The sequence below is a fragment of the Eptesicus fuscus genome, chromosome 7 (assembly GCF_027574615.1).
Source record: "Eptesicus fuscus isolate TK198812 chromosome 7, DD_ASM_mEF_20220401, whole genome shotgun sequence".
Taxonomy (NCBI): Eukaryota; Metazoa; Chordata; class Mammalia; order Chiroptera; family Vespertilionidae; genus Eptesicus; species Eptesicus fuscus.
The window spans coordinates 100518872-100543277 of record NC_072479.1 but is presented as its reverse complement, the minus strand read 5'-3'; the positions used below and the strand labels follow the sequence as shown (position 1 = coordinate 100543277).

At 56.8% G+C, this 24406-nt stretch overlaps 2 protein-coding genes across 5 annotated transcripts; one reads left to right on the top strand and one right to left on the bottom strand.

Annotated features, from left to right (window-relative positions):
• Positions 1-8593: 8593 nt before the first annotated feature.
• Positions 8594-17440, bottom strand: MPST (mercaptopyruvate sulfurtransferase). 2 transcript variants are annotated; one of them, XM_028150068.2, is made up of 3 exons: positions 17325-17440; positions 12089-12734; positions 8594-9190 (listed from the first exon to the last, which is right to left on the bottom strand). In XM_028150068.2, the coding sequence occupies exons 1-3, from the start codon at positions 17403-17405 to the stop codon at positions 8892-8894; spliced, it is 1026 nt and encodes a 341-aa protein (XP_028005869.2). In that variant the 5' UTR covers positions 17406-17440; the 3' UTR covers positions 8594-8891. The 2 variants fall into 2 exon arrangements, with proteins under 2 accessions (XP_028005869.2, XP_008143143.2); XM_008144921.3 differs by lacking the exon at positions 17325-17440 and adding an exon at positions 17227-17310.
• Positions 17441-17596: 156 nt separating this feature from the next.
• TST (thiosulfate sulfurtransferase) lies at positions 17597-24195 on the top strand. 3 transcript variants are annotated; one of them, XM_054719485.1, is made up of 3 exons: positions 17597-17707; positions 18427-18980; positions 23769-24195. In XM_054719485.1, the coding sequence occupies exons 1-3, from the start codon at positions 17613-17615 to the stop codon at positions 24065-24067; spliced, it is 948 nt and encodes a 315-aa protein (XP_054575460.1). In that variant the 5' UTR covers positions 17597-17612; the 3' UTR covers positions 24068-24195. The 3 variants fall into 3 exon arrangements, with proteins under 3 accessions (XP_054575460.1, XP_008142894.1, XP_054575462.1); XM_008144672.3 differs by having other exon boundaries at positions 17662-17707; positions 18365-18980; XM_054719487.1 differs by lacking the exon at positions 17597-17707 and adding an exon at positions 17742-17766 and having other exon boundaries at positions 18365-18980.
• The last annotated feature ends 211 nt before the right edge of the window (positions 24196-24406 follow it).

The window sequence follows — 24406 nt, the reverse complement described above, 5'->3', positions numbered from 1 at the left end:
AATTTGCCTTCCCCCAGCCCTGCCCTACTTTGCCCTTCCTGGGAGACCCACAGACCGGGTCTCTTGAAGAAGCTCATTGGCCAGATGACTGTGTGTTTGGGGAAGGTCAAGTTAAGGGTCACTGGGGAAATCCTGGGTGATAACCCCAAATCAGCAATCCTCCCATTTGTTCTCCACATGATTGATTCCCCTTTGTCCACAGTGGGTGTCAAACAGCTGATAAATATGGGGAAGAAATGTTTTCCTCCCAGAATTCCCATTCTGTTCCCTGTATGGGTTTTCTAATATTGTTTCATTTTGCCCTTCAGTGTGTGTTGGGGAGGGGGGGGGAGGGAGGGGTATTGGGGAAGGGAGGGGAGCTGGTTCTTTCCCCATGTGTTTTTGTTTTCTATCCTCTTGTCTTTCTTTTTTTTAAATTTCTTTATTGATTAAGGTATCACATATTTGTCCTCAACCCCCCATTCCCATCCCACATCCCTCCCCACACATGCCCCCACCCCCCCCTGTTGTCCTTAACCGCTGGTTAGGCTCATATGCTTGCACACAAGTCCTTTGGTTGATCTCTCCCCTTTACCCCCACCCTCCCTTACCCTCCCTCTGAGGCCCGACAGTCTGATCCATGCCTCCTTGTTTCTGGGTCTGTTCTTGTTCATCAGTCTATGTTGTTCATTATTTCCCCTAGATGAGTGAGATCATGTGCTATTAGAAATACACTTATAAGAACCGAAAACGAGACAAGCACTAATGGTTATGGTGACAGGCAAATGAATCAGTCTGTAGTGAGTTTCTTTCTGGGCCAACAGTTCTTTTGAGACGCAATTTCAATGTCCAACAGTTCCTTATGTGTACATGTCAGCACTGACATTACAGTTCTGGATGGTGGACAAATGGTGGTAATGCAGGTCCGACTCTCTCTGGTTTGGTCCTGGGCAACCTGCAGTGATGCACAGCTGCTAACTGCTAGTATGGGAAGGCCACATCAGCGTCTTCCGTCTCTGGACTGCTTCTCTTCTGTCTTCATGGCTGGAGTAGTCCTGTCGATTCCTCTCTGTTGCTGGAGTCCACATGGTCTCGGAGTTGTTTTCTGAAAATATACAAACATATTCTCGACCAAAAGTTAATAAAGCCCATGTGTTTTTTTTTAAAACATATTTTTTATTGATTTCAGAGAGGGAGAAAGAGAGATAGAAACATCAATGATGAGAGAATCATTGATCGGTTGCCTCCTGCACGCCCCCTACTGGGGATCGATCCCACAACCCGTGCATGTGCCCTGACCAAGAATTGAACCCGGGACCTCCTGGTTCACAGGTCGCTGCTTAAAGTTGATTGAGCACCCACTGTATTCCAGATGCTTCCTGTTATTCACTGAAACTCTCAGCAGCCCTGTGAGGCTGTCCTTACTGTACCCATTATACAGATGAGGGTTCAAGTGAGGCGACCCCCCCTGACTCACTGCTGGTGACTGGCAGGCTGGCACGAACCCACGTGGTTTCCAAGTGCATTTCCCCCAGCTAGGCCCCTCTCCCGCTTCCCTGCCTGCCATGGATGGTCAGCGCTCCTTGGGCAAGATGTCTAGGGAGGAAGCGTGGATGGGGCACCGGATCAAAGTCTGGAGAACTGGGTTTCATCCTGACTTTTGCAGCATGAGGCATGATGCGAGGGAAGGAGAGGCTTGTTGTGTGGGTCCCCTTCTGAGCCGCTAACTCAGCGGTGGGACTGACGTGGGTACTGCAGGGCGGGGGCAGAGGGGCAGCTCCTAACGCCGCCTGGGCCCAGGGAGGCACAGGGGCTGGGGAGGAGGCCGTCCTCCTTAACTTGCTCTCCTTTCCCATGATGCAGTGCTGGTCTTAGACTAAGGCGGCGGGCACGGAGGCTCCCCTCATCGACTCCAGTGTCACACACACACAGGCCCTGCACCCTGGGCAGCCTGGCCCTGTGCTGGGGAACGGCTCTCTGTCACCACCCAACGCTCTGTTTTCTCCTTGGCGCCTTTCCTCTGGGCAGGGAATAGGTCACCGCGGCTGGGCGGTTTCCCAAGGACTCGCCCGCGCGTTCTAGAGCAAGTCCTCGCTGGACCTCCGTTTTCTCTTTTGGAAATTGGGAATTATAGAAGTTATAATAGAGCAAGGTTGTGAAGACTGAAGTATTAAGTGTCTGTAAAACACCTGGCACAGTCCCTGGTCTTAGGACATTGAATGGATGGACCCACGCAGGAATGAGTGAGGCGGGGTCCAAACTGGTCTCGAAAGACCAGCAGCGCCCCTGGCGTTCAGTGAGCCCTCCGCCGTGGTTAGCTGCAACAAAGCGAGAGCAGGAAATGCTTTTTAAAATCAACTTCAAGTGTTGTAGGCAGGGAGTGACCTGGTCAGCTTTGCAACGTAGATCGTCTTGGGGCCGAGCCCCGTGCCAGGGCTCATTGCCATCCCGCACAGGAGCTGCCCTGCGGATGGTGACCCAGGAGGTGTCTGTGGAGGCTGAGCCAGCATCTTTGGTTTCAAAGTAGAGGGGGGAGCTTTGACTGAGCCAGTCTCACCCCCTCCTTTCTCAGAGTCCTCCCCCCACCCCCTCCAATTCCTGGATACCGGTGACCCCTCGGCAAGTATCTAAAATATTGCCACCAGAAGCAACAATCCCGCCGATGAGGGCCTCAGCTATTTTGTCTGGAGGAAGCCATGTTTCGGTGGCAGGGATTGGGGGGGGGGGGCGCGGGGGGGGCGTGCACCCACTGCTGGAAAAGGACTCCTGACCCCTTTGTCCCACCAGCCATCATTCAGTGCCATCCCTATTTGTTGAGCAACAGCTATGTGCCAGACACTGAAACCCAGAGATGAAGAAAGTCGTCAGGTGGCCCCGGGTCTAGAGGGGGGCCTCTGTGTGGGGCGGTGGGTGCAAGAGGCTTGGACAAAACTCAGAATCCCAGACAGTCCTGTTTGTAACCACACACGGACGTTCCTCAGAGCTGTTTGCTGTTCTTCCCCATTTGGAGGATCATGGCAAACATTCCTTAGATGCTTTCTGGGGTAATGGCTATCCTGGAGGAGAGCCAAACTTCCGCTGGTTACACTGCCCCCTGCTGTCCCCTTCTGGGAAGAGCAGATGCATTTTAATACGGCTCTGAATTGGGCTTGAAAATAAGCCAAGAGAGAGGTACTTACAGGACAAAGGCTCCCAGGCAAGGATGCCAGCCCAGGCTTTGTGGCTAGCTATCTGGGTGGCTTGGGAGCGTCACTTAACCTCCCTGAACTTCATTTCTAAGTTGGGAATGATAATAGCTCTAAGCAGCCTCCTCCGGGGACCCCACTGTTCCACGCAAGCGTCCCTCTGGCTCCTGCGGCTGTCATCCCACAGCTTGAAACAGGAATCACAAGAACCAGGATTCTACTCACCATCCCCCTGGGCCTCTTGAACCCCCACCCTGCTGCCAGAGAGTCTGCGCCAAGCATTTTTGTGGATTATCTCTTTCCCAGGCCTGGGTCCCTCCCAGCCCATGAGGCCCCAGAATCCAGGACACACAGGTCTAGCTCCACAAACGGCCTCCTTGTAACCGGACAGTCGATGGGTCCGTGCTGCCAATTAAGCAGAGACGGGGCTGAATCATATATGAACATTTATCCCAATACTGCTGGCAGCAGGGGAGAGCAGCAGGTCACCCACAGAAACCTGCTCTGCAACTAAGTTGCAACTAAGATTTGCAACTTAGATCGTCTTGGGGCTGAGCCCAGTGCCAAGGCTCATTGCCATCCAACACAGGAACTGCCCCTCCACCCCCACCCCCATAAACCAGCTACTTATATGGGATAGGACAAGGATTCCATGGAGAAGTGGGGATTACCGGCATGGGGAAACAGGAGGCTGGGGTGGGGGGACTCCATTGTTTGGGCAACAAGGTTGTTAATCCTTCCATGATAATAGGCAGTTCTTGGAGGAGAATGGACCACATTCCAAGGTTGACTCCCAGGTCCTGGGGGTGTACGACTCCCAGCCAGGTCAGAATGTCCTTTCTTTAACCAACACAAGGCAACCAGGGTTTCCAGAGCATGATTAGTATTTCCCATAACCAGCCCTAGCTGGTTTGGTTCAATGGATAGAGCGTCAGCCTTTGGACTGAGGGGTCCTGGGTTCGATTCCAGCCAAGGGCACATGCCCGGGTTTTGGGCTCAATCCCCAGTAGGGGGCGTGCAGGAGGCAGCCAATCAATGATCCTCTCTCATCATTGATGTTTCTATCTCTCTCTCCCTCTCTTCCTCTCTGAAATCAATAAAATATATATTTAAAAAATATATATTTCCCATAACCATAGCTAGTCCCCAATATTCTATTTTTGCCCCTAACACTCTCACTCAGTCTTACAGAGGAGGGAGGCGCCTCCCCCCACCCCCCAAACCCCCAAGGCAGGGGAGGTAAAGTGCCACAGCACCCAACCCTGCTTCTAGAGAAAGCCTTGTCCGCCGTCCAGCTGCTCCCGCCGGCCTCTCTCGCGTCTCTGCCGTAGGCCGGAGGTGTGTGGGGTCCTGAGTTTCTAAACTGGATCTTAACCACCTTGGCTGAAAGAACTACTTCCGATGGTCCAGCACCTTGTTTTAGAACGTGGGTGCAGTTAGCAGCCCTGGCTGAAACTGAGTCAGAAAATCCTGTGTTTAAAAATAGCATTTTGTTTTGAAGTAATTTCAGGCTTAGAGAAAAGTTGCAAAAACATCCTGTTTTCCATCAAACTTATTTATCTCAATAATTTTAGTATTCGTTGATGATTCTTGCTGTAAAAAGTGTGACTGTGCAGATTGCCAAATTGTGATTTTTCTATTTCCGACATCCCTTCTGCATTTATTAGGTGGCATTCTATTCTAAGGGAGATAGTTTCCTTCTCATTCATTCATTTATATCAGAATGGACTATTGGATTCCTATTAGATTCTGTGGGTTATAATCTGTTACTATTAAATATGTCCCTCAGCTGAGGCCAGGAGAACCATGGATAAGATGTTACCCACAAGGGCATTCGGGCCGGCACAGGGGGCAGGAGTTGGAGCAGGACAGGACATTCGTCACAGTAATAATTCATTGTTACTGTGCCGGGCTCTGTTCTCGGTGCTTTGTATGAATCTGATTCTATGAGGCAGGTACTGGATTATCCCCCTGTCACAGATGAGGAAGTCGAGGCACCTGCTCACACCCAGAGCCGGGGAGCAGGAGGGCCCGATGCCTCCAGGGGCTGTGCTTTGAACCCTATCCCCCTGCGGTGTCTTTACATGGAACGAGGAGTCACAGTCCAGGAATTCCTAAAGGGGCTGTCAGCCCTGGCAGAGGAGCCTCTGAGACCCAGAGCCACCGGCTCCCCGTCTCCTATTCTGTGTGGCGGGTCTCCGATACTCCTCACTGCACCTGTCACCGTCTGTCTGTCAGCCACTCCTCACCAGGCCGATTCCCCCCGAGGGTCTGCCTTCATCCTCCATTGCCGCAGATCCTGGCATGAGGCCTGTCCTTCAGGGTGGACTGAAATGGAGGGATGGGACAGGCTGTGTCTGTGAGCGTCTTGGGAATGATGGGCAGCGGACCGGGACCAAGGCGGTGGGAATGGAGGTGGAAATCCAGAGATCTCAGTGCTGACTGGCTGTGGACAAGACGGGGGGTCGTGGGGGAGGGAGTGGGGAGAGGCAGTCTTGGAGAGCTGCCAGGACTGGGCACAGATGACCCTGCGTGGTGGCAGGGAACGTGGGCTGAGGCGCAGGCGGTGGACACAGGGATCTGAGTCCCGCCAGAGGCTGCAGGCCCAGACTCCAGTCCCCAGCTCAAGACAGTGGTGAAGCCACTGGGATGGTGGCATCGTCCAGCAAGCGGGCCCACCTCGAAGCAGGTGGAGACTCCGGGGGCGTCAGCAGGGCTGACCTGAGACGGTTGCGAGGCCGGGAGCCCAGGAAGGCACATCAGTGGGAGCCATTTAGTTCAGGACAGACAGTCCCTGAGGGCATCCCTGTGCAATAACGTGGCGAAACAGAGCCTTGGAGCTCAGCGGCCTCTGCGTACTGTGCTGCACGCCCTCACAGCTTAATGCGTTACAGACTTCGGTGCTTAAAGTGATCGGGTGTCAGTTAACCTGAAGACTTCATCTCCTCCAGATGACCGTGCGCCAGGCGTTAAGGATGAAGCTCCGCGCTGCTTCCACAGCTGGGGGGTCCCAGTAGGAGGGGCACCTTATACTGGTTTCAGCTTTACCCTGTTTGACATCACACCCACCGTCACAAACAGTCAGGGCTGAGTGTGCTCCCATTTTTCAGGAGACGACGGAGGACCCCACCGGAGGGTCTAGGAGGCAGACCTGGGGCCTTGTGCAGAGTTGACTCCAGTGTGGGGCGGGGGCTTCCTCAGGCCATGACCCCTCCAGGGAACGGCCGAGCTCCAACACACCTGGTTAGACAAGGTCGGGAAACTTCCAACGGCCCAACACAGAGCGGGTGCTCAGCAAATATTTGCCAAGGGGACAAAAATTTCATCATCCCTGTTATCTGGTGCGGCAAGTTCCTGCCTGCGGCACGGCGGGCGGTGAGTGGCTCATTATTCCGGCGTTCAGGCTTGCCAGAGGCAGGGGGAGCGCAGGGCTCGCCAGCTCTGTCAAGTTAAACCCAAGTTCTGAGAACCCTGGAAGGCACGGCTCCACTTCCTTTCTCCCACCTCTGGGCTTTGCTCCTCTGAACCTGTTCAGACCCATGAGGACCTTCCCAGGAAGAAAATGCCCTGGCTCAGCCTGGGCACCTTGCTGGGGGTGGGTGGGGGGGGGTGCGGGGACCTAACCAAACTCCCTTGCTTGTATCCCACATCTCAAGGTGTCTCCCCGTGGAGCTGGCCATCCTACATGAGCGTGTCACGCGTGTTTCCAAACCCCGAGTTACACTCCATTCTTCCCTGATCTTGAGATCTGGAAAACCACTGCAGGCAAGGCCCATTGGAGAGGCTCCTACCCGAGAATTTTAACTCCAGTGAAATTCCTCTCTTGAGCAAGCCGTGTGCCCTTAGGCAAACCACTCAACCTCTCTGAGCTTGCCTTCTTACTTGTGACAAAGTCATCTCCCCCTTCTCTCTGGAAATATGACAAGATGGGCCCGTTTTCCTCCCTGGCTGGGAAGCTTTTCCAGGCAGGAACCCAGTCCTTACATTCCTTGCTCTTCCTCGCCCCCAGTGCCGGAGTATAGGAGGCACTCAACATGCTGCGTAAGTAAAAGGCTTTTAACAACTAATAACTGTTCATGTTTACTCTGTGCCCGGCACCAGTTTCTATGGTTCTCTCACTCAATCCCCATATTGCTCTAAGAAGGTACTCTCACTGCCATTTTAAAGATGAAGACATCAAGGCTCAGAAATGTGTCGAAGGTCAGGCAGTTTTACATGGGGTAGCGGAGACAGAAGCCAGATCAGAACCTCACATGTGTTTGCAGACAAACCTTGCTCCCTGTGGAGGCAGGGGCATTCCTGGGAGAGAAAATGAGGCTGGTCTGAGACCAACACCGAAGGCAGGTTTCTTGGCTACTAACCTGTGCCTGCAGGGGCAGGGCTCCCTCCACAGAGCTCCCTGTCCGCACTGCCCTGCCTGCTGTGGTCCAGTGTCCTCTGCTCCTACAGCAGTGGTTCATCCGGGCATGTCTGGAGATGGCTTTGGGTGTCACAACTGAGTGGGCCCACTGACATCTAGTGGGTAGAGGCCAGAAATGCTGCCAAACATCCCACAGGACCCAGGACAGCCCCAGGACCCAGGGTGATCCGTCCCAAAGGTCACAGAGCGGAGGTTCGAAACCCTGAGCTGGAAAGATGGGACTCCTGGTCTGAAATCCCTTCTTCTGAAGCGGGTATTATTCCCATCTCACAGATGAGGAAGCTGAGGCTCAGCGAGGTTGGGACTTCCTTGGGAAAGTCACTGCCCGTTGGTGGTTTTTTCTCCTTCTAGGGTTCCCCCAATACTGGCTGACACTGGCCCTTTGCTACTGACGTGCCTCGGGGGCTTGTAGGTGGGGAGGGTGACCCAGGTTCTGACGGGAGGCCTTGGGGCTTTCTCAAACCCCTCTGCACAGAAGACACAGGCAGAGGGAGGAGAACAGAGTGGCTCCCCTGGGGAAGCCTCGGGGAAGAGGTTCTCCGTGGGCAGAGAGGACGGACCCCTGGGTCTGCCCACCCCCTGGCAGCTCCAGAGACTAGCCTCCAAGTGTGGACTCCCAGAGTCTAAAATTAGAGTCTCCTCCAAGTTAGCCAAACTCAGCCCTTCTCCAGTGCATCCTGAGGGGCCAGGGCAGGCCTCCTCAGCCGGTGCAGCCTCCTGGTCACCTGTGGACCCCTCTCTATCTGGAAATGAGAGGCACCGCTCACCCCTGGGCTCTGAGTGGGACCTCAGACATCTCATGGCAGGATTCACCTGACACAGCGCAGGAGCCGGACGGGAGAGCCCCAGCATTAGGGGGTGGAGGACGGTTTGTTGGGGGCATTTGGCTCTTGGTCCCAGCACCTCCCAGGGGCAGGGACAGGCCCCCAAGACCCTCGGGCTCCATGGAGCTCCCCTTGCTGGGCGGGCTGGAAACCTTGCTCCTAGGGAAACCGAGGCAGCCCCGGAGTGAGAAGCACTTAGCACTTGGCTGTTTTATTTCCTCAAAAGTAAAGCAGAAGGGAGGTGGGGCCCAGCTCCGCTCCATGTGGGTGGCTCCCCTCCCCCCTGTGCCCACCACCACCTCTCTACCTTCTCTCCCGGGAGCCCACAAGTCAAAAGAAGTCCTGGCCTCTGGGATGGCACCCCGTGTGCCACCTGAGTTGGAGGAAGAAATGCTCTTCTGGTGAAAACAGCGTGAGAACAACCAGGCTGGCACAGCGGTGGCCGGGCGTCCCCCTGAGCTTCCTGTGTCCCGTCCGCCCATCTCAGCGGGTCTTCCCCCGGCCCTCGGAGATGACTTCCTCGGGCTGGGCCCGCATGTACCACTCCACCCAGGAGCCATCGTAGATGGCCACGTCCGGCTTGCCGCAGAGGTAGGCCCCCAGGGCCACATGGCAGGCCGTGACGCCGGAGCCACACGTGGCCACCAGCGGCCGGGACAGGTCCACCTTCTTGTCCTGGAACATGCGGCGGATCTCCTCGGGCGTCTTCTCCAGGCCCTCCTTGGTCATGAAGTCCGTGAAGGGGATGTTGACAGTGCCGGGGATGTGGCCAGGTTCGATGCCTGCAGCAGGAGGGGGCAAATACAAGGCGGTGTGAATGGCCTCTGGGGTACTGACGGCCCCCACGCAGCCCTGGCGCTACACCCCCGATGGGCATCATCTCACGTGGCCCACACAACTGGGAACCCGGGTACGACTTACGGGCATTCCCCTTTCACAGGTGGAGACGCTGAGGGTCAGTACTGCCCAAGGTCCTGCCTCCAGCAAACTGCTGGCGGGAATCTGAGCCCAAGACTCAGAGCCCACCAGAGCCACACTCACCCGGTTTCCTGAAGACTGACTATGTGCCCTGGGGCAACTATATGCCCTGAGGCAATGGAGAGGAACAATACCTCTGCCTCTGGGACAGGGAGTACCTGCAGCCAAGGAGTTCTGATCCGGCAGAGCAGACGCAATAGCTGAATAGTTACAAGTATGACGAGTGTTGCCCAAAGGCCCTCCTGCGTGGGGCACACCATAGAAGGTGCTAACAGCTGGCAGCACTGACCGCTCACTTTGTGCCTCGCACTGTTCTGAGCCCCTCAGCTGTATTTCCTCCTTTAATCCTCCCCCAAACGCTGTGGGAAAGAAGTTACTACCGTCTCTTTTGTACAGACGAGGAGACTGAGGCACACAGGCTAACCTGCCCAAGTGAGTAGGGGCAGAGGCCCAGAGCCTGTGCACTAACCATCGGGCAGCACTGCCTGGGAGGGGTGGTCAGAGAAGCTTCTCTGAGAAGTCCCTGAAGGGTGAGTCGGATTCAGCCAGGTAGAGGAGTCTGGGCTGTGGGAACGGAAAGAATCCTACGGAGAAGCCCTCCTGGGGGGCAGGGACTAGCATGGTGCTTAGAGGGGTTCAAGGTCATCATGGCAAAAGCCCAGACAGTGGGGAGGCTGAGGCCCAAGGGGGAAACTGAGGCGGGTGGGAACTCTAGGGTGGCTTCTGCCTCAGTTTACCCCCTGCAGTGGAGCGACACGCCTCCAGGGAGCTGCTGGCCGAAGCCACTATCTCTTCTCAGGGCCACATGTGTCGCCAGCACTGGAGCCCCTCGTGAGGTTGGAGCGGGCCAGGCATCTCCGCTAGCAGATGCAGAACTGGGCTCAGTCAGAGACATTGCGTAGAGACTAACTCGGAGCCAAAGACGCACAGCAAGCTGCCAACCCCGGTCAGAGCAGTGCGGTCCCCGCGCCTTGAACCCCACCAAGCGAAGCAGGCTTCCCCTCCCTGCCGGGACGACGTGGCCAAGTCTAGGCGCACTTGGCCGGGTCTCGGGCCGTGGAACGGGAAGGATGGGGACAGTGACCTTCTGCACGGGTTTAGCGCTGCGCTGCTCACTGACATTAAATGTACCGGGCTGCTTCCTGACACCACAGCACCTATCAGCTGGGGTCACCCCTGACAACAGGCCTGCTGGGTGTATCTCCTGTCCCGTGTCACGGATGAGCAAGCTTGCCTGAGGTGAGTGTGCAGCACCCGGGTAAAGAGCCACAACCAGGTAAGCACGGTAACCAGATCACTTCCCATTTCCGGAGTGCATCCGTGTCTGCCAACACAGAGCTGCCATGTGACATTTGACCCTGACCCCATCCTTGAAGTTCCCCGTTCTGCTGCCACTATACACAGGCAGAAACGACAGGTCAGAGATGAGGTGACCTGCCAGGGGTCACACAGCCAGTGCCATCCGGGGCAGGGCTCTGTCACACGGCCAGGTCTGGCCCTGGCTCGCTGTCCTATGTTGCTTCACTCCTCGGTCCCCGCCTCCACTCCCCGGGGGCTGAGCTGAAGCACCAACAGGTTCCAGATGGCATTCTTATTAGGCTGAGCCTGTGTGGGTTTGTAAATGGTTGGGAATCAGCAGTGTATATGGTTTGGCCTATTGTCAACACTGCTCTGCAGGGTCCCAGGAGGCAGGGACCTTCTGAATTCAATACTCTAAGGCCTCGACTCTGTGCCAGTTACTGGGTGAGCTCGGGCTGCAGGGGGGACAAGGATGTCCTTGCCCTCGGGCCATCCCAAACACGGCTGGGATAGGGTGAGTCCCAGCTGCTCTGCCGGCTCAGGGAAGCCCCACCCCCGATCCGAGGGCCTGGGGGTGCCATTCAGGAGAGCGTCCCAGAGCAAGTGGCAAGTTCCTCACCCCCTCCCTGAAGCAGGCACAGGAGAGATGGCTGGGGAGTTACTGCTCACGGACATTAAATGTACCGGCTCCAGGAGTTCAACTCCTGACACCCACAGCCAGGTCGCCATTCTACGGTTCCATTTCCTCTGCTCTACAGTGACAGCTGACACCTTGAGGAACCATAAAAAAGCTCACACCAAGGGGCCGCTGACTCGCCTGCTTTGTGGAGACCCCTCGCTGCTTCTTATGGGCTTCCCTGCAGGCTCCTTGCCTGGAGAATGGAGCCCCACCCAGAAGACCCTGCCCCAACCCCGGCCAGCAGCCACCCTCTATTCAGTTTCTGCCCCAAACTGGGCAGCAACCTCTATTTAGTGCCCCCTCTCTCCTGCTCTCTGCCACCCTGGGCGGGGGGGTCAGCCTCCTCTTCCCCAACTCCATCACCCTCAGAGATGGCCTAGACCTGACTAGGCCCCATTTCTTTGGGGCTTCTCCCAAACTGGGCCTGCCCACCACCCCTCCTATTCTGCAGTGACCCCCTACATCCATAGTATTGGGGGGAGGCTGTTTGGGTTCTCACATATATACACCCTGGCTTCCCAACAAATTTGGGGGAGTCATTGCCCCAAGCATCACTGTCCCCAGTTGAGGACTGAAGTCAGTGGGGCTCCCAGAGTGAGTGACTAGAAACCAAACCTTGGGCCCCCACCCCATGCGGGGTCCTTTAAAGGCAAGGGCGGTGCCCAGCGGGCGCCCGATCCCTCTCCCCGGGGGACCTCCCAGACCCGAGGGCCAGCCCTGTTACCGTCTCGGGGCTCCGGCTCCGTGCCCTGGAAGCGGCCGGCGGCGCGGGCGTCCACCACCTGGAAGCGCCGGGACTCCAGGTTCTCCTTGATGTCCTCGTACGCCTTGACAAAGGTGGGGTCCAGGGTGGCCCGGAACTCGGCGGGCGCGGGGCGGCTCTTGCCCGAGCTCAGCGGGAGGCCCTGGCGCAGCCAGTTGCGGAGGCCGCCGTCCAACAGCGACACTGCGGGGTGGCCAAACGCGCGGAACATCCACCAGACGCGAGGCGCCGCGTACAGGCCCTGGTCGCTGGCGTCGTAAACCACCACGTGGGTGTCGGCGCCCACACCCAGGTGGCCCACGTACTCCGCGAAGTGCGCGGCGCTGGGCAGCATGTGGTCGTAGGGCGAGGTGCGGTCGCTGCACTGGTCGATGTCAAAGAAGGCGGCTCCCGGGATGTGCCGCTCCTCGAACTCGCGGCGCGCGTCGCGGCCCAGCTTGGGCAGGTACCAGGAGGCGTCGAGCAGCTGCAGGGGCTGCACCTGCTGGGGCTGCCCGGCGCGCAGGGTGCGCAGCGCCTCGGCCACCCACTGCGCCGACACCAGCGCGCGGAAGAGCTGCGGCGGGGCCATGGCGGCGGCAGCGGCTGAGACACTAGGGCTGCGGGCCTGGGAAACAGGGAGGGAGTCAGGAGGGAATCTAGGAAGGGCCGGCCCTCGGGCAGGAAACGCCCCGTGCCTCTGAGGCTGGGCCTGGGGCAGGGGCTGGAGCTGGGGCTGGGCCAGGAGGGGAGGTGGAGCTGGCGGAGGGCAGAGTCCAGGGACCTCAGAAAATCATCTGCGGTGAACCCAGGTGCAGACTTGGGTCACCGCGGCCTTCCCTCCCCTCCCCCGCCAGGATATATAACCAGCACAGTGATGACCATGACCCCTAGAAAGGGCCTGGAGGGCCCCTCAGTGCTGCTTGCTGCGTGGGGGCGGGGGCACATTGGGAGAGGGCCCAAGCAGGGGCAAAAGCCTTAGGCCCCCCCCCTAAGATGCACCCAGCAAGGACGGTCCCTGGTGGAACTCATTCACTCAGCCTTTACACAGCAGCCTAATAGGAAGAGTAGCGGGGGGTCCGGCTGTGGGGACCGTTTCATCCTCACAACACCTTAGAACAAGGCAGGTCACCGAGTGGGCTCCACATTAGGGGTGGGGAACCTTTCTTCTGCCAAGGCCCATTTGGATATTTATAACATCATTCGAGGGCTGTTCAAAGTGTGGACGAAAGGGGCCACATGCTGACCTGACAAGCTCAGGGGAGGCCTGCAGGGCGGTCTTGCAAACTCACCACAAAGGATGGTCTGAAATTAAACTAAAGTCACCACAAAGGATGGTCTGAAATTAAACTAAAGTCACCACAAAGGATGGTCTGAAATGAAACTTGAACTAAAAGCAGTTACGGTGGGCAGTTACGTCCTAGGCCGGCATCTTCACTGACGAGGTCAACCTTTACCTTAGCTGAGCCTATCTGTCTTTTTTACATCTAGGATATCATACCCTTGAAATGTCTGGGTAACTTGTAACTTCCCCTTTTTCTGGAGCCCCTGGGGCACAACCAAATGTGGTGGGCGCCAGGACAGAAACCACAAATTCCTTCATTATCATGTTAATTGTTCCTGCACCCACCTAAGTATGTGTCCATCATTTTACTTTTTATCCAATCCCAGGGGTTCTCCCCCGCCCCGACCCTGCTTTGCTTTATCCCACCTCCTTAATCTATCACCAATGAATTTCATGTAACCCACCTATGTCCCTCCTTTGATTGCAATGTATAAATACAGATGTAACCCGCCATTCTCCCAAGCATTATCTCAATTCATTGAGGTTCTGCTTCCCGGCATATGTCGACAGTTTGGCTCAAATAAATTCACAAAAATTCTTTACAGGTTTCAATGTTGTTGTTTTTTTACATTAACAAAAGTTATCAACTTAAAGATCAGGCTACTATAGGGGTCAAACATTTATAAGTTCCTCGCCCCTAATGCCTCGGCAGGGCCAGACCAAATGATTTCTCGGGCCTTATGAGGGCCCGCAGGCCAGGTGTTCCCCAGCCTGCTCTAGACGATTTGTTGAGTGAGTGCCCTCAGGAGGTTTGGTATTATCCTCACTGTTTCACGGAGGGGGCCACTGAGGTCACAGAAGCGCACTAACTTGAGAAGTAGTGACCAGGCTGCACACTAGGCAGTCCGACGCGGGAATCCAGACCTCACTGACACGCACTGAGCAGGCTCCCCGCGTCCAGCACAGTCAGATTTTGCCCGGTGAGCCTGAGCTTTCTCTCCGGATCTTCTTGTAGCAGCAACAGTGACTTAGCACCTCACTCCCTCTCCCCTCCACTTCCCTGAGCCAGCAGCGCCCACGGTCATATCAGCCCACAGTCTTCCAAAGCCGAGCTGCTCCCACTGCGAGCAGCCCCTGTGCAGGCAGCCCCTAGCTCACCAGAGGCCTTTGTGCAGGTTAGAGAAAGGCGCCCCTTTGGCAAGGCCTCCAGGTCACGCCCCTCAGCTGTGCACTCCCTGTGCAGGGCCCAACCTTTGCATCCACCCCAGGCAGTCCTGCCACCAAAGGGAAGAGGATGGCTAGAGAAAAAGAGTTTGCAGGAGGGCCCTTTGGGCCAGGCTACAGGCTAAGCGCTGCAGCAGGCCAGGGGCAGCCTCAGGAGTTGAAGCCAGATTTCAACTCCTGAGGCTGGACTTCTCCCCCAGGCGTAGGTCCGCGATGCCCACTAATGAGTGTACAGAGTGCGACCTAAGGCCCAGCCCCCTCCCACAGTCTCGCTGCAGGCTGACGTTTAGGAACCACAGGACCTGTGCTGGATACAAAGAAACTCTTGACTTGGCCAGATCCTGGAGGTAAAGGCAGGCCACAGGCCTGCTTGAGATACAGTATAATTAAGGAAAGGCTGAATGAAGTTCAGTGGGAGCACAGAGGGGCCATTGGCTGGGCCTGCAGCTGGAATAGAAGGTGTGGGAAGGCTTCCTGGAGGAGGGGGAAATCCAAACTCATTTGACCTTTTCAGGGGGCTTTGGTGAAGGGGTCCTCCCAGAATCTGTGGTTTACACAGCTAGATGATGTTGAGGTTTGCTTTGGGCCCCTTCTTAAACCACAACAGCCCCGCGGCCCCCCCCCCCCCCGCCCCCCCCTCCTCCACCACCACCGCCACCATTCTTGGGGCTCTTTGCTTCAAGGATACATTTAGAAAGATAAGAACCATGGTTTGGGAGTCAGATCCCCCCACTCCCACCTGAAAGCCAACGCTCATTTCACTCTGCAGCTTAACACATTGCGGACGGATCACGAGAATTCTCGTGTTTTCTGTTCTAAGGCTTGTGGCCAATCATACTTTAAAAAGATATTTGCTTGTAATAAATAACTTCAAAGTGCAGTGGGTATTTAATTTTAAAGCGTGCCTTTAACATTTATGTAAAACGTTTTTTGTACTCGTTCAATAGAAACTGACCTGGCCACTGAGTAAAGCTAGCAATGTGTTAACAGGTTATGTGAAGGTGGACATGCTAAGCTCCCTGGCCTGTTACCATTTCCTATAAAGGGCTTTCCAAACCTCACCTCTTTTAGCAAAGATTAATAATGAATGTAGAAGGCCGTGACGATGCACTGCATATGGCTGGCATTAATAATCATTCAAAACGGCTTTTCTTTTTCAAAGTTACTCTCATAGGTGGCCTTTTAAAAAATATATTTTTATTAATTTTAGAGAGGAAGGGAGAGGAGAGAGAGATAGAAACATTAATGATGAGAGAGAATCACTGATGGACTGCCTTCTGCATGCCCCCGACTGGGGATTGAGCCCGAAACCCAAAAATGTGCCCTGACTAGGAATCGAACCCTGACCTCCTGGTTCATAGGTCAATGCTCAACCACTGAGCCATGATAGCTGGGCTCATAGGTGGGACTTCAGAGGTCTGAAATCATCCCGCCCCACCCTGCCTGCTGGATTGGCAGTTCTTAAAAAAAACTGGGAGGTAGAGGGTCTGGGAGAGCAGGCTGCATGTGTCCCTGAAGGGCAGGATCAGGTTCCCGCGTGCTTGGCAGGCCTGGACCAGTGTAGTTGGGGGTGCTCTGGGAGTGAAGGGCTCCAGGACATACAGGCCAGCCCCAGGCCCATCTCAGGAGCATAAACAACCGCACCAGGGGGAGTGTGAGGCCCAGGCCACCATCCGGGTGGGCCCTGGAAGAGCGGGGCTCCGATCAGACTGGCATTCAGGGACTTCTGCAGCCTTGTCCTTCCTGGGACCCCAACTGCAAAGCACCAAGTTCAGAGGATTCACTGGGTCAATGCTCTCATCTAAGTATGGCTTTTTGCAGCTTCCTGAGAGAATATAATTATTTCAGAATAAAACAAAACTTTTAAAGGGGATGAGAAAAGCATTCGAGGTATATGTAACCGCATATGCAAAAGCTAAGTAGGGCATGAGGCCCCACCAGTTGTTAGGGTCTCAGGTTGTTAATTAAAGTATATAAACTTACAGTTAAATGGGAAAACAAAGGCAATTATATTTAAAAGTACAAGGCCTGGAGATTGGCAAGGTAAGCAAAGGCAGTTGGTGCCACGTGGGCTCAGGACCTAACACAGCCTGCCCTCAAGGCGAGTGCCCCAGGGCAGCCAGCCCAGCTTCCCTCTCTGCTCTTTAAATAAGTTCTGGCCTTCGCAGCAGGGCGGTTGTGGGAACTAAGTAACAGCCCCGGAAAAGTGCCGCACCACAAGGGCCCTGACAGAAGTTACTTTCATTTCACGCCAGCAAGTTCCTTGCTAGTTTCTCTCCCTGCCACCCCTGCCACCCCTGCCACCCCTGGGTCGGTTGGCCTCTCCCTAGCTTATCTGTCAGAATTTATTAGTCCCTCCTCCCTCCCTCCGGTCCTTCTGGCGGCACCAGGTGCCCCCCTCCCCCACCCAGGGCCACTCACTCCCTCCCCACCCTGCAGGGCGCCCCAAGCTGCTGCAGACAGCCAGCCATTATTAGGGCAAACCCACGAGCGCGCCTTCCCTCCCAGACTGCAATCCCCTCCTCCGATCAGGCCCCGCAGGGACCCCCGCCCGGTGCACCCCAAAGATCGGCCTCCCCCTAAAAATCAAACGCGACATCGCAGAAGTTACCCGGGGTTCGGGCTCTCGGATTCCCGGCTCGGCCATAGCCCCCGCCGCAGGGTGCCCCCTCCCCGCGCCCGCAGCTGTCCCCTCCTCCCGACACCAACCTGCGGCCGGCCAAAGGGAGGAGACTTGGGCACAGCCCACCGCCCTGGCCACTCGGAGCCGCCTATGCCCGCGCCTTCCATCGGCTGGGCCTGGGGGACGCCCGCGCCGCCGGGTCTCACCCCGCGTCACCCCGATGCCACCCGGCGTTCCCAGCGGGTTTCGGGGGGATCTGAGAGACGCTGCGCGCGGGGTGGCGGGCCGGGGCGGGCGCCGCCGGGCGGCGGGCCACGCGGGGCCGAAGCGAGTGGCGCGCGTCCCCCCCCGACCCCCCCGTGGGCGGCAGCGCGATGGTGCAGGCCGGCCGGGGAGTTGCCGGCCCGGGGTTTGAACCGCGAACTTCTCCAGCGGGCAGGGGCGGGAGCCAGGGCGGCGGCGAGGGCGAGTAAGTGCGGCGGGTGAGGGCGGCGGCCTGCGCTCGGGCCGCTCGGGATCGAGCCGCCGGTTAGGTCCCCGTGGCGAGGGCGGGCGCGATGCCCCCGGAATCCCTGACCCAGCTGGGCAGAGGGCACCGAACCGGGGCTGGACTCGGGCATCCTGGGGGGGCAGGCTGGCCCCGGCTGCCCAGAAACCGCAGGATGGTTTTCGAGACCCGAGGCGCGGCGGGTTAGGGGGGCGGGGAGAGTGCGGGACTCCGGCGAACCCTCCCCCACGAGCTCACTCCCCTGCCCTCACTGGAAAGGGGGGGCTCTAAGCCCAAGATGCCACCTTCCCCCATCCTGGGCATCTTTTCACCGTTCTTCTCGGCAGGGTCCTGAGGGCAAGTGTTGTAGCTTCCAGGGCCAGCTACCTCCCCCCCCCCCTACCCCCCCGCCCCCAGGAGCTCTTGCCCCACCCCCTTCCGTGAGGGGGACCCCGGGGCGTGGAGTCTTTCTTTAGGGAATCTATCTGCCCACCCGTCCCCCTGCACGCCCCAGCCCGCTGGGTAGCTGTAAACACCCCACCCTGAAGGGTTCGGTGGGGGAAAAGCTCCGCCCAGGCCCCACCGCGCTGAGCACAGGGTCCTCATGCCCGTCTCTTTCCCGGTTCCCACCCGCGCCAGGTGAAGCGCAGAGCTGAAACCATGGTTCATCAGGTGCTCTACCGGGCGCTGGTCTCCACCAGGTGGCTGGCCGAGTCCGTCCGGGCTGGAAAGCTGGGGCCTAGCCTGCGGGTGCTGGACGCGTCCTGGTACTCGCCTGGCACCCGGGATGCCCGCCAGGAGTACCTAGAGCGCCACGTGCCCGGCGCCTCCTTCTTTGACATAGAGGAGTGCAAGGACAAGTCGTCACCCTACGAGATGATGCTGCCCAGCGAGGCGGGCTTCGCCGACTACGTGGGCCACCTGGGCATCAGCAATGACACACACGTGGTGGTATATGACGGTGACCACCTGGGCAGCTTCTATGCACCTCGGGTTTGGTGGATGTTCCGGGTGTTTGGCCACCGCACGGTGTCGGTGCTCAATGGTGGCTTCCGGAACTGGCTGAAGGAGGGCCACCCGGTGACATCCGAGCCCTCCCGCCCAGAGCCCGCAGTCTTCAAAGCCACACTTGACCGCTCCCTGCTCAAGACCTACGAGCAGGTGCTGGAGAACCTTGAATCTAAGAGGTTCCAGCTGGTGGATTCACGGGCCCAAGGGCGGTACCTGGGCACCCAGCCAGAGCCAGATGCCGTAGGTAGGTGTCCCAGTGGGCGGGATGGTCCCTGGAGAATAACGCCCCATGGAAGGGTGGGGCATAAGGATGTCTGGGACCCTCGGCGGGTTTTGCCCTCAGTCCCTCCTATGTAGGCCTCAGTTTTTCCATCTGTAAAGTGAGAGGACAGAGCCAAACCTGAAGGCTTTTTCCTCTCTGATGCATGAGGACCTCCATGTGCGGTCCCATAGTCCTGTGCCAACAGGCACCTAGCATCTGCATAGGGTGGCACCAGCAGCGGTGACTGGTGACATATCCGCCCACGTCCACACCAGCTCCCCACATGCCCAAAGGCATGAATCACTGTACAGAGGCCTCTCAAGGACACCTAGGTCTGAGGCCCTCTCTGTTCCTCAGAAACCCTTATAGACGCCAGCAATGTCCTTCCCCCCGCACCACCCCCTCCAGCTCTCCCAGGCCCCCTGACCTTTCCAGACAGCTGCAGCCTGTCGGCAGAGCTACAACAGCATCTGCACTTCACGCTAAGCACTCGGCATCGCATTATCTCATCCAACAAGGCTTCATGTCCCCATTTGAGAGGGGAGGCAACGGAGATGCCAGGATATTAAGTTACTGGCTCAGTTACATGGCCAAGTCAAGATCGGAATCCAGTGCTGCCTCGCTTCAAACCAGCGATCTAAACCAGGATGCATTGCTCTTTTGCCCACCCCCACCTCGCAGGGTCAGGAGGGGAGCCCCCTCCCTAGGCATCAGCAGGGAGATGGCATATGAGTGCTCCCTCTCCTGTGGAAGGTTCTAGACTGCAGGGGGTGGGGATCGTCTCGGGAGAGGAAGTGCAGAGTTCTAGAACCGCCTAACAGACCTCAGAGGCCTTGCCATCACCCCTGCTGGCGCCCTGGACCTCACTGCTTTTGGGGCCTCTCATGGCCCAGGCTGGCCTGAGCTTCTGGGTGGCTGGCACCTCCCGGGGCGGTGGCTCTGCCCTTGGTCAGGGTTCCTCTGCAGAATCTAACTCCTGTGCAACATTTTGCCCAACGTGTTGAAAAATGTCTCTTCCTGTCTGTGCCCGGGAAGCTGTTTCCAACACTATTTGAGCTGGAGGGCCTGAAAGGTCACCTCATCAGACAGAAGGGAGACTGAGGTACCCGGAGGGAGGGGAGGGGTCAAGGCCACGAGGCGGGTTAGTGGATGAGTCAGGAGAACGCAGCGTTCCGCGTCCCTATCGTGGGCTTTTTCCACGCCCTGTGTTTTCCTTGCCCAGCTTGCTCTCTGAAGGTCCAGAGTTGAAGATTCAAGTTCATTTGGCACCTTCTAGAGACTCCTGGCACGGAGTTCCTACAGCTCCTCATGGCCTTGATTCAAGATGCCTTCTCTCCTTGGGACTTAAGCTGCTGGGGCGGGGGCGGGGGGGGGGGGGAGTGGAGAGACTTGTGGAGTTCCCCAGCTGCTTTCCAGCTTGCCCGGAAGCGCTGTGAGAATCAGTGAAGGGAGAGTTGAGAGATGCCAGACCCAGTGTCCTCACTCCCATTTTAGAGATGAGGAGACTGAGGCACAGAGAGAGGAAACCGCCTGCTGCATGTGATGCCTCTTGGAAGTCTGGACTTTTCAAGCCCTGCCCCCTGCCCTGTGGCCCTACTCCCACCTCCTACAGTTCCCAGCTGGAGCCCTGGGGAGCGTGGGTCTTAGTTGAGGTCAGGAACGTGGTGGAACCTCAATCTAATTGCTCAGCTTCTCTGGGTTCCTTTACTGTAAAACGAGAAGTAATGCCAGCCCTGCCCACCCGGGGGTGTGTTCCTTTAAAAGCAGCAGTGGCTGGGAGGGTATTTTGAGAAGGGTGAGGAACTGCAGGGGCCAGGGCCGGCTAGAAAGGCATGGAGGATGTAGCCCTTCCCTCCCTTACTTTCTAAGTGGCCCTCCTTCCATACAAGGCATTTTGGGGACACAAAGGCACATGAGTCTCTGCTGAATTCATGGTCGCCAACTTGGGGTGGATCAGGGAGGCAGCGCGTGGGCCCGGCAGGCAGTCCGGATGTAACACCCAGGGGAATGTGGGTGGCGGGCCCTGGGCACCCCTGGAAGGAGTGTCCCAGGAGGAGCTGGAAGCAAGGCCTCAGAAACCCAACAGCCACGTTTTGCAAAACCTAGGCAGGCAACGCCCCCTCGGGCCTAGGTTTTGTGCCCCCAGTACCTTTGGTCCTGTTTGTAAGGGGAGCAAGGTTGGAGGCAGACACCTGAGTTTATATCGCCGTGTGGCCCTTGCATGTGGCCTTGAGCAGGTCCTTTCACCTCTGAACCCCAATGAAAGGAACACTGCTCACCTTCTAGGGGGAGAGGGAATCAGGTAGGAACTGAGCCAGCTCCGTCTTTATAAACTCATTCTCTTTTCCTCCTCCCCCCCCCCCCCCCGGGGTGGGGTAAGGCTGAAGAGGGAGGATATTGACCTAGTGAGCACTGTATTTGCAGAGCCTTTATAAACGCCACTGCAGCCCTGCCCAGGGAGGCAGGTGGGGGTTGGAATTGGTCCCACTTTGCAGGTGGGAGCAGAGACCTTTCTAAGGAGGCAGCGTGGCCAAGACTTGACCCCAGTCTGCAGGCATCGAAGTGGGGCTGTTTCCCGGACCACTGCGTGCCAGCAAACAGACGGGAAGAAAGCCCCCACTCTGCGCTGTGGCTACGGGATCCTGTGGCCCCTCCGCCTCTCTCTCTCCCTTGAAAGTCTGGGGGCTGGGGTGGGGGTGGGGGTGGGGGTCGCGGGAGGGTGCTAAGATGCCTCCCAGTGGCCTGGGTTGGGGGCTACCCACTGGCGCTACTTGAACTGAATTCCTTAGTGCCTTTAGGAAGAAAGCAAGAAAGAGCCAAACAGGTTTCCTTGGCTTGAAAACCCACACCTACCAGTAGCCTCACCAACTTGACTGGCATCTTCTTGGCCAGAGCTGGAACACAGAGTCCCAGACCTCTGAGCAGTTGAGGAAAATGAGGGGTCATCTCATCCATCCCCCCCACCTCAGCCCCCTCTTCCAGGAAGGCTCTGGTGGTCAAAGAACACGGGCCTTGGGGTCCGACAGACCTGACTTCCCACACCTGTGCTGTGTGTCCTGGGGTAAGTTCCCTCACCTCTCTGAGCCTGGACTCCCCATTAGTGCCAAGAGGATAAGGTTCTTGAGGTTGCCCGTTGGGGGTTTGATACCAGAGGTTGTGAGCGTGGTGGTCGGGAAAGCTGAGCCTGCAGCTGGAGTTGGACCTGGAAGAAGAGCAGCTGGAGCTTCTGGGCCCATCACCGTTGCCTGTTCTCCAAGGAGCTCTGGGCTGGGGTCACTCTTCCCCCCTCTACACGCATGCACTCACGCGTGGGCAGGGCAGGACAAGCAGTTCCTGCTCATTTAAATTCCTCAGACACACCCTGAGCCCCTGCTGGCAGAGATGAGAAGGGCCCCATCCTCCGACTTCTTCCCTCCCAAGAGGTGCCTCTTATGTAATCAGAGGAAAACAATGAAGCTGTTTCAGAAGGAACATCAGCATTCAGAACTCAACAGACGCTTGTGCTCTTAAAGGCACTAAATCCAGCCCACTGCGTGGATGCTGAACATTTTAAAGTTGGTTTCTTGGCAAAGAGCACCCTCAAAGCCAACAGATGAAATATTTCTCATTGGCGGGGTCAGCACCATCCAATCTCAGATTAAAGTTGCCAGACAAAGATGAAATAATTTTATTTTTTTTTAAAAAAAGGTGAGATCAGCCCAGGAAGAAATTGCTCTAATTTTATAAGTTGGGCATCTATTTAATCAAAGGAACTCTTGAGTTGTGCCAGCAAATTTCAGAATCCTCTTTGTCCTTGGGGGAGAGGAATGGGACGTTGCTGGCATGACCACACCTACTGTGTGCCCAGGGTCACTAGGGTGGGTGGTGAAGTGGTGGGAGCGACAGCAGCCGAGGGTGGGTGGCAGCCTCAGTAGTCAGTGCTGCTGTCCTTACAACAGCCCTGACACCTGTGACTCCGCTCATTCCCATTTTCCCATGGGGAAACTGAGGCTCAGAGAAGTGAGGTCACTTGCTTAAGGTCACCTTGCTGGTAAGTGTCAGAGCTGGGATTTGAACTTGTCGAAGACCAGGGCATATGCTCCTTCCACAGCTGTGTGCTTAACAGGAAACCAGTGACTGCGATCCTGGGTCTGCCCTTACCTCTCTCTGTGCCCTTAGGAAGCCGGTTTATTTACCCAACCTCGGTATAATCACCTGTAAAATGGAGCCGTGTTAAGATGAATGAATTCCGAGGGTGTCTGTTTAACATCTGTCGTCCTTGCTAGACCATACTCCCAGAGAGCGGAGCTGAGTCCCTTTCACCTCTGTGTTCTCAGCAGTTGACACAGCACATAGCATTCACATTATTTCACTTGCTCTTCTCAACAACCCTATGAGACGGGGCTGTACCACTGAGCCCACTTTACAGATGAGAAAACTGAGGTTCAGAAAAGTGATACGATTTACCCAAGGTAAAGGTTAGTATGTGGTAGAGCTGAGACTCATTCCCTGTCCTCTCAGGCAGGTATGATTTTGGAAATTCCTACCTCAAGGCAGGTTTGCGGGGAGAGGGCACTTTGTCTTAAGTCAGGAGCACTGAATGTAGGTAGGGCCCACAGTCAATGCTCAGAGAAGAATACAGGTGACCTCAGAGAAGGGCAAAGACGTTCCGTTTATTTGCGAAGCACCCTATCCTGGTAGCCTTGAATGGTGTTGGACTCCAGGCCCCCCTTGCCCCACCCCCATGCCTTTCTAACCCTGCCCTTCCCCTTGCCCTCTGCCCCTGCCCAGGACTGGATTCGGGCCACATCCGAGGCGCGGTCAACATGCCGTTCATGGACTTCCTGACGGAGGATGGCTTCGAGAAGAGCCCAGAGATGATCCGAGCTATGTTCGAGGCCAAGAAGGTGGACCTCGCAAAGCCCCTCATTGCCACGTGCCGCAAGGGTGTCACCGCCTGCCACATTGCCCTGGCCGCCTACCTCTGCGGCAAGCCCGACGTGGCCGTCTATGACGGCTCCTGGTTCGAGTGGTTCCACCGGGCCCCCCCAGAGACCCGCGTGTCCCAGTCGAAGGACGGGAAGGCCTGAGCAGGGAGCCTCTCCGCTCGCCCAGAGCTAAGCCGGTTAGTGACTGGCATGACCTGTAGCTGGTTCATAGCTCCCGCCTAGGAGATCTTAGGGTTGAGGCTAAAGCTCTCCTCTCCCCGGTCCCCCCCCCCCCCCCCCCCCCCAACAACACTGGAATAAACGTGGCTTTTTCTGAGTGCTGTGTCTGCCTGTCTCTGCCTGGCTTCCATCCTTGCCCCGAACACCCCATATTTCCATCTCCGGCCGATGCCTTAGAACCACCAAGGAAAGACACTCTGTAGCACAGCTGGGGAAGCCACTTTATTACTTAGTTTTGGCAAAGGTGGGGCATGCTGGGCC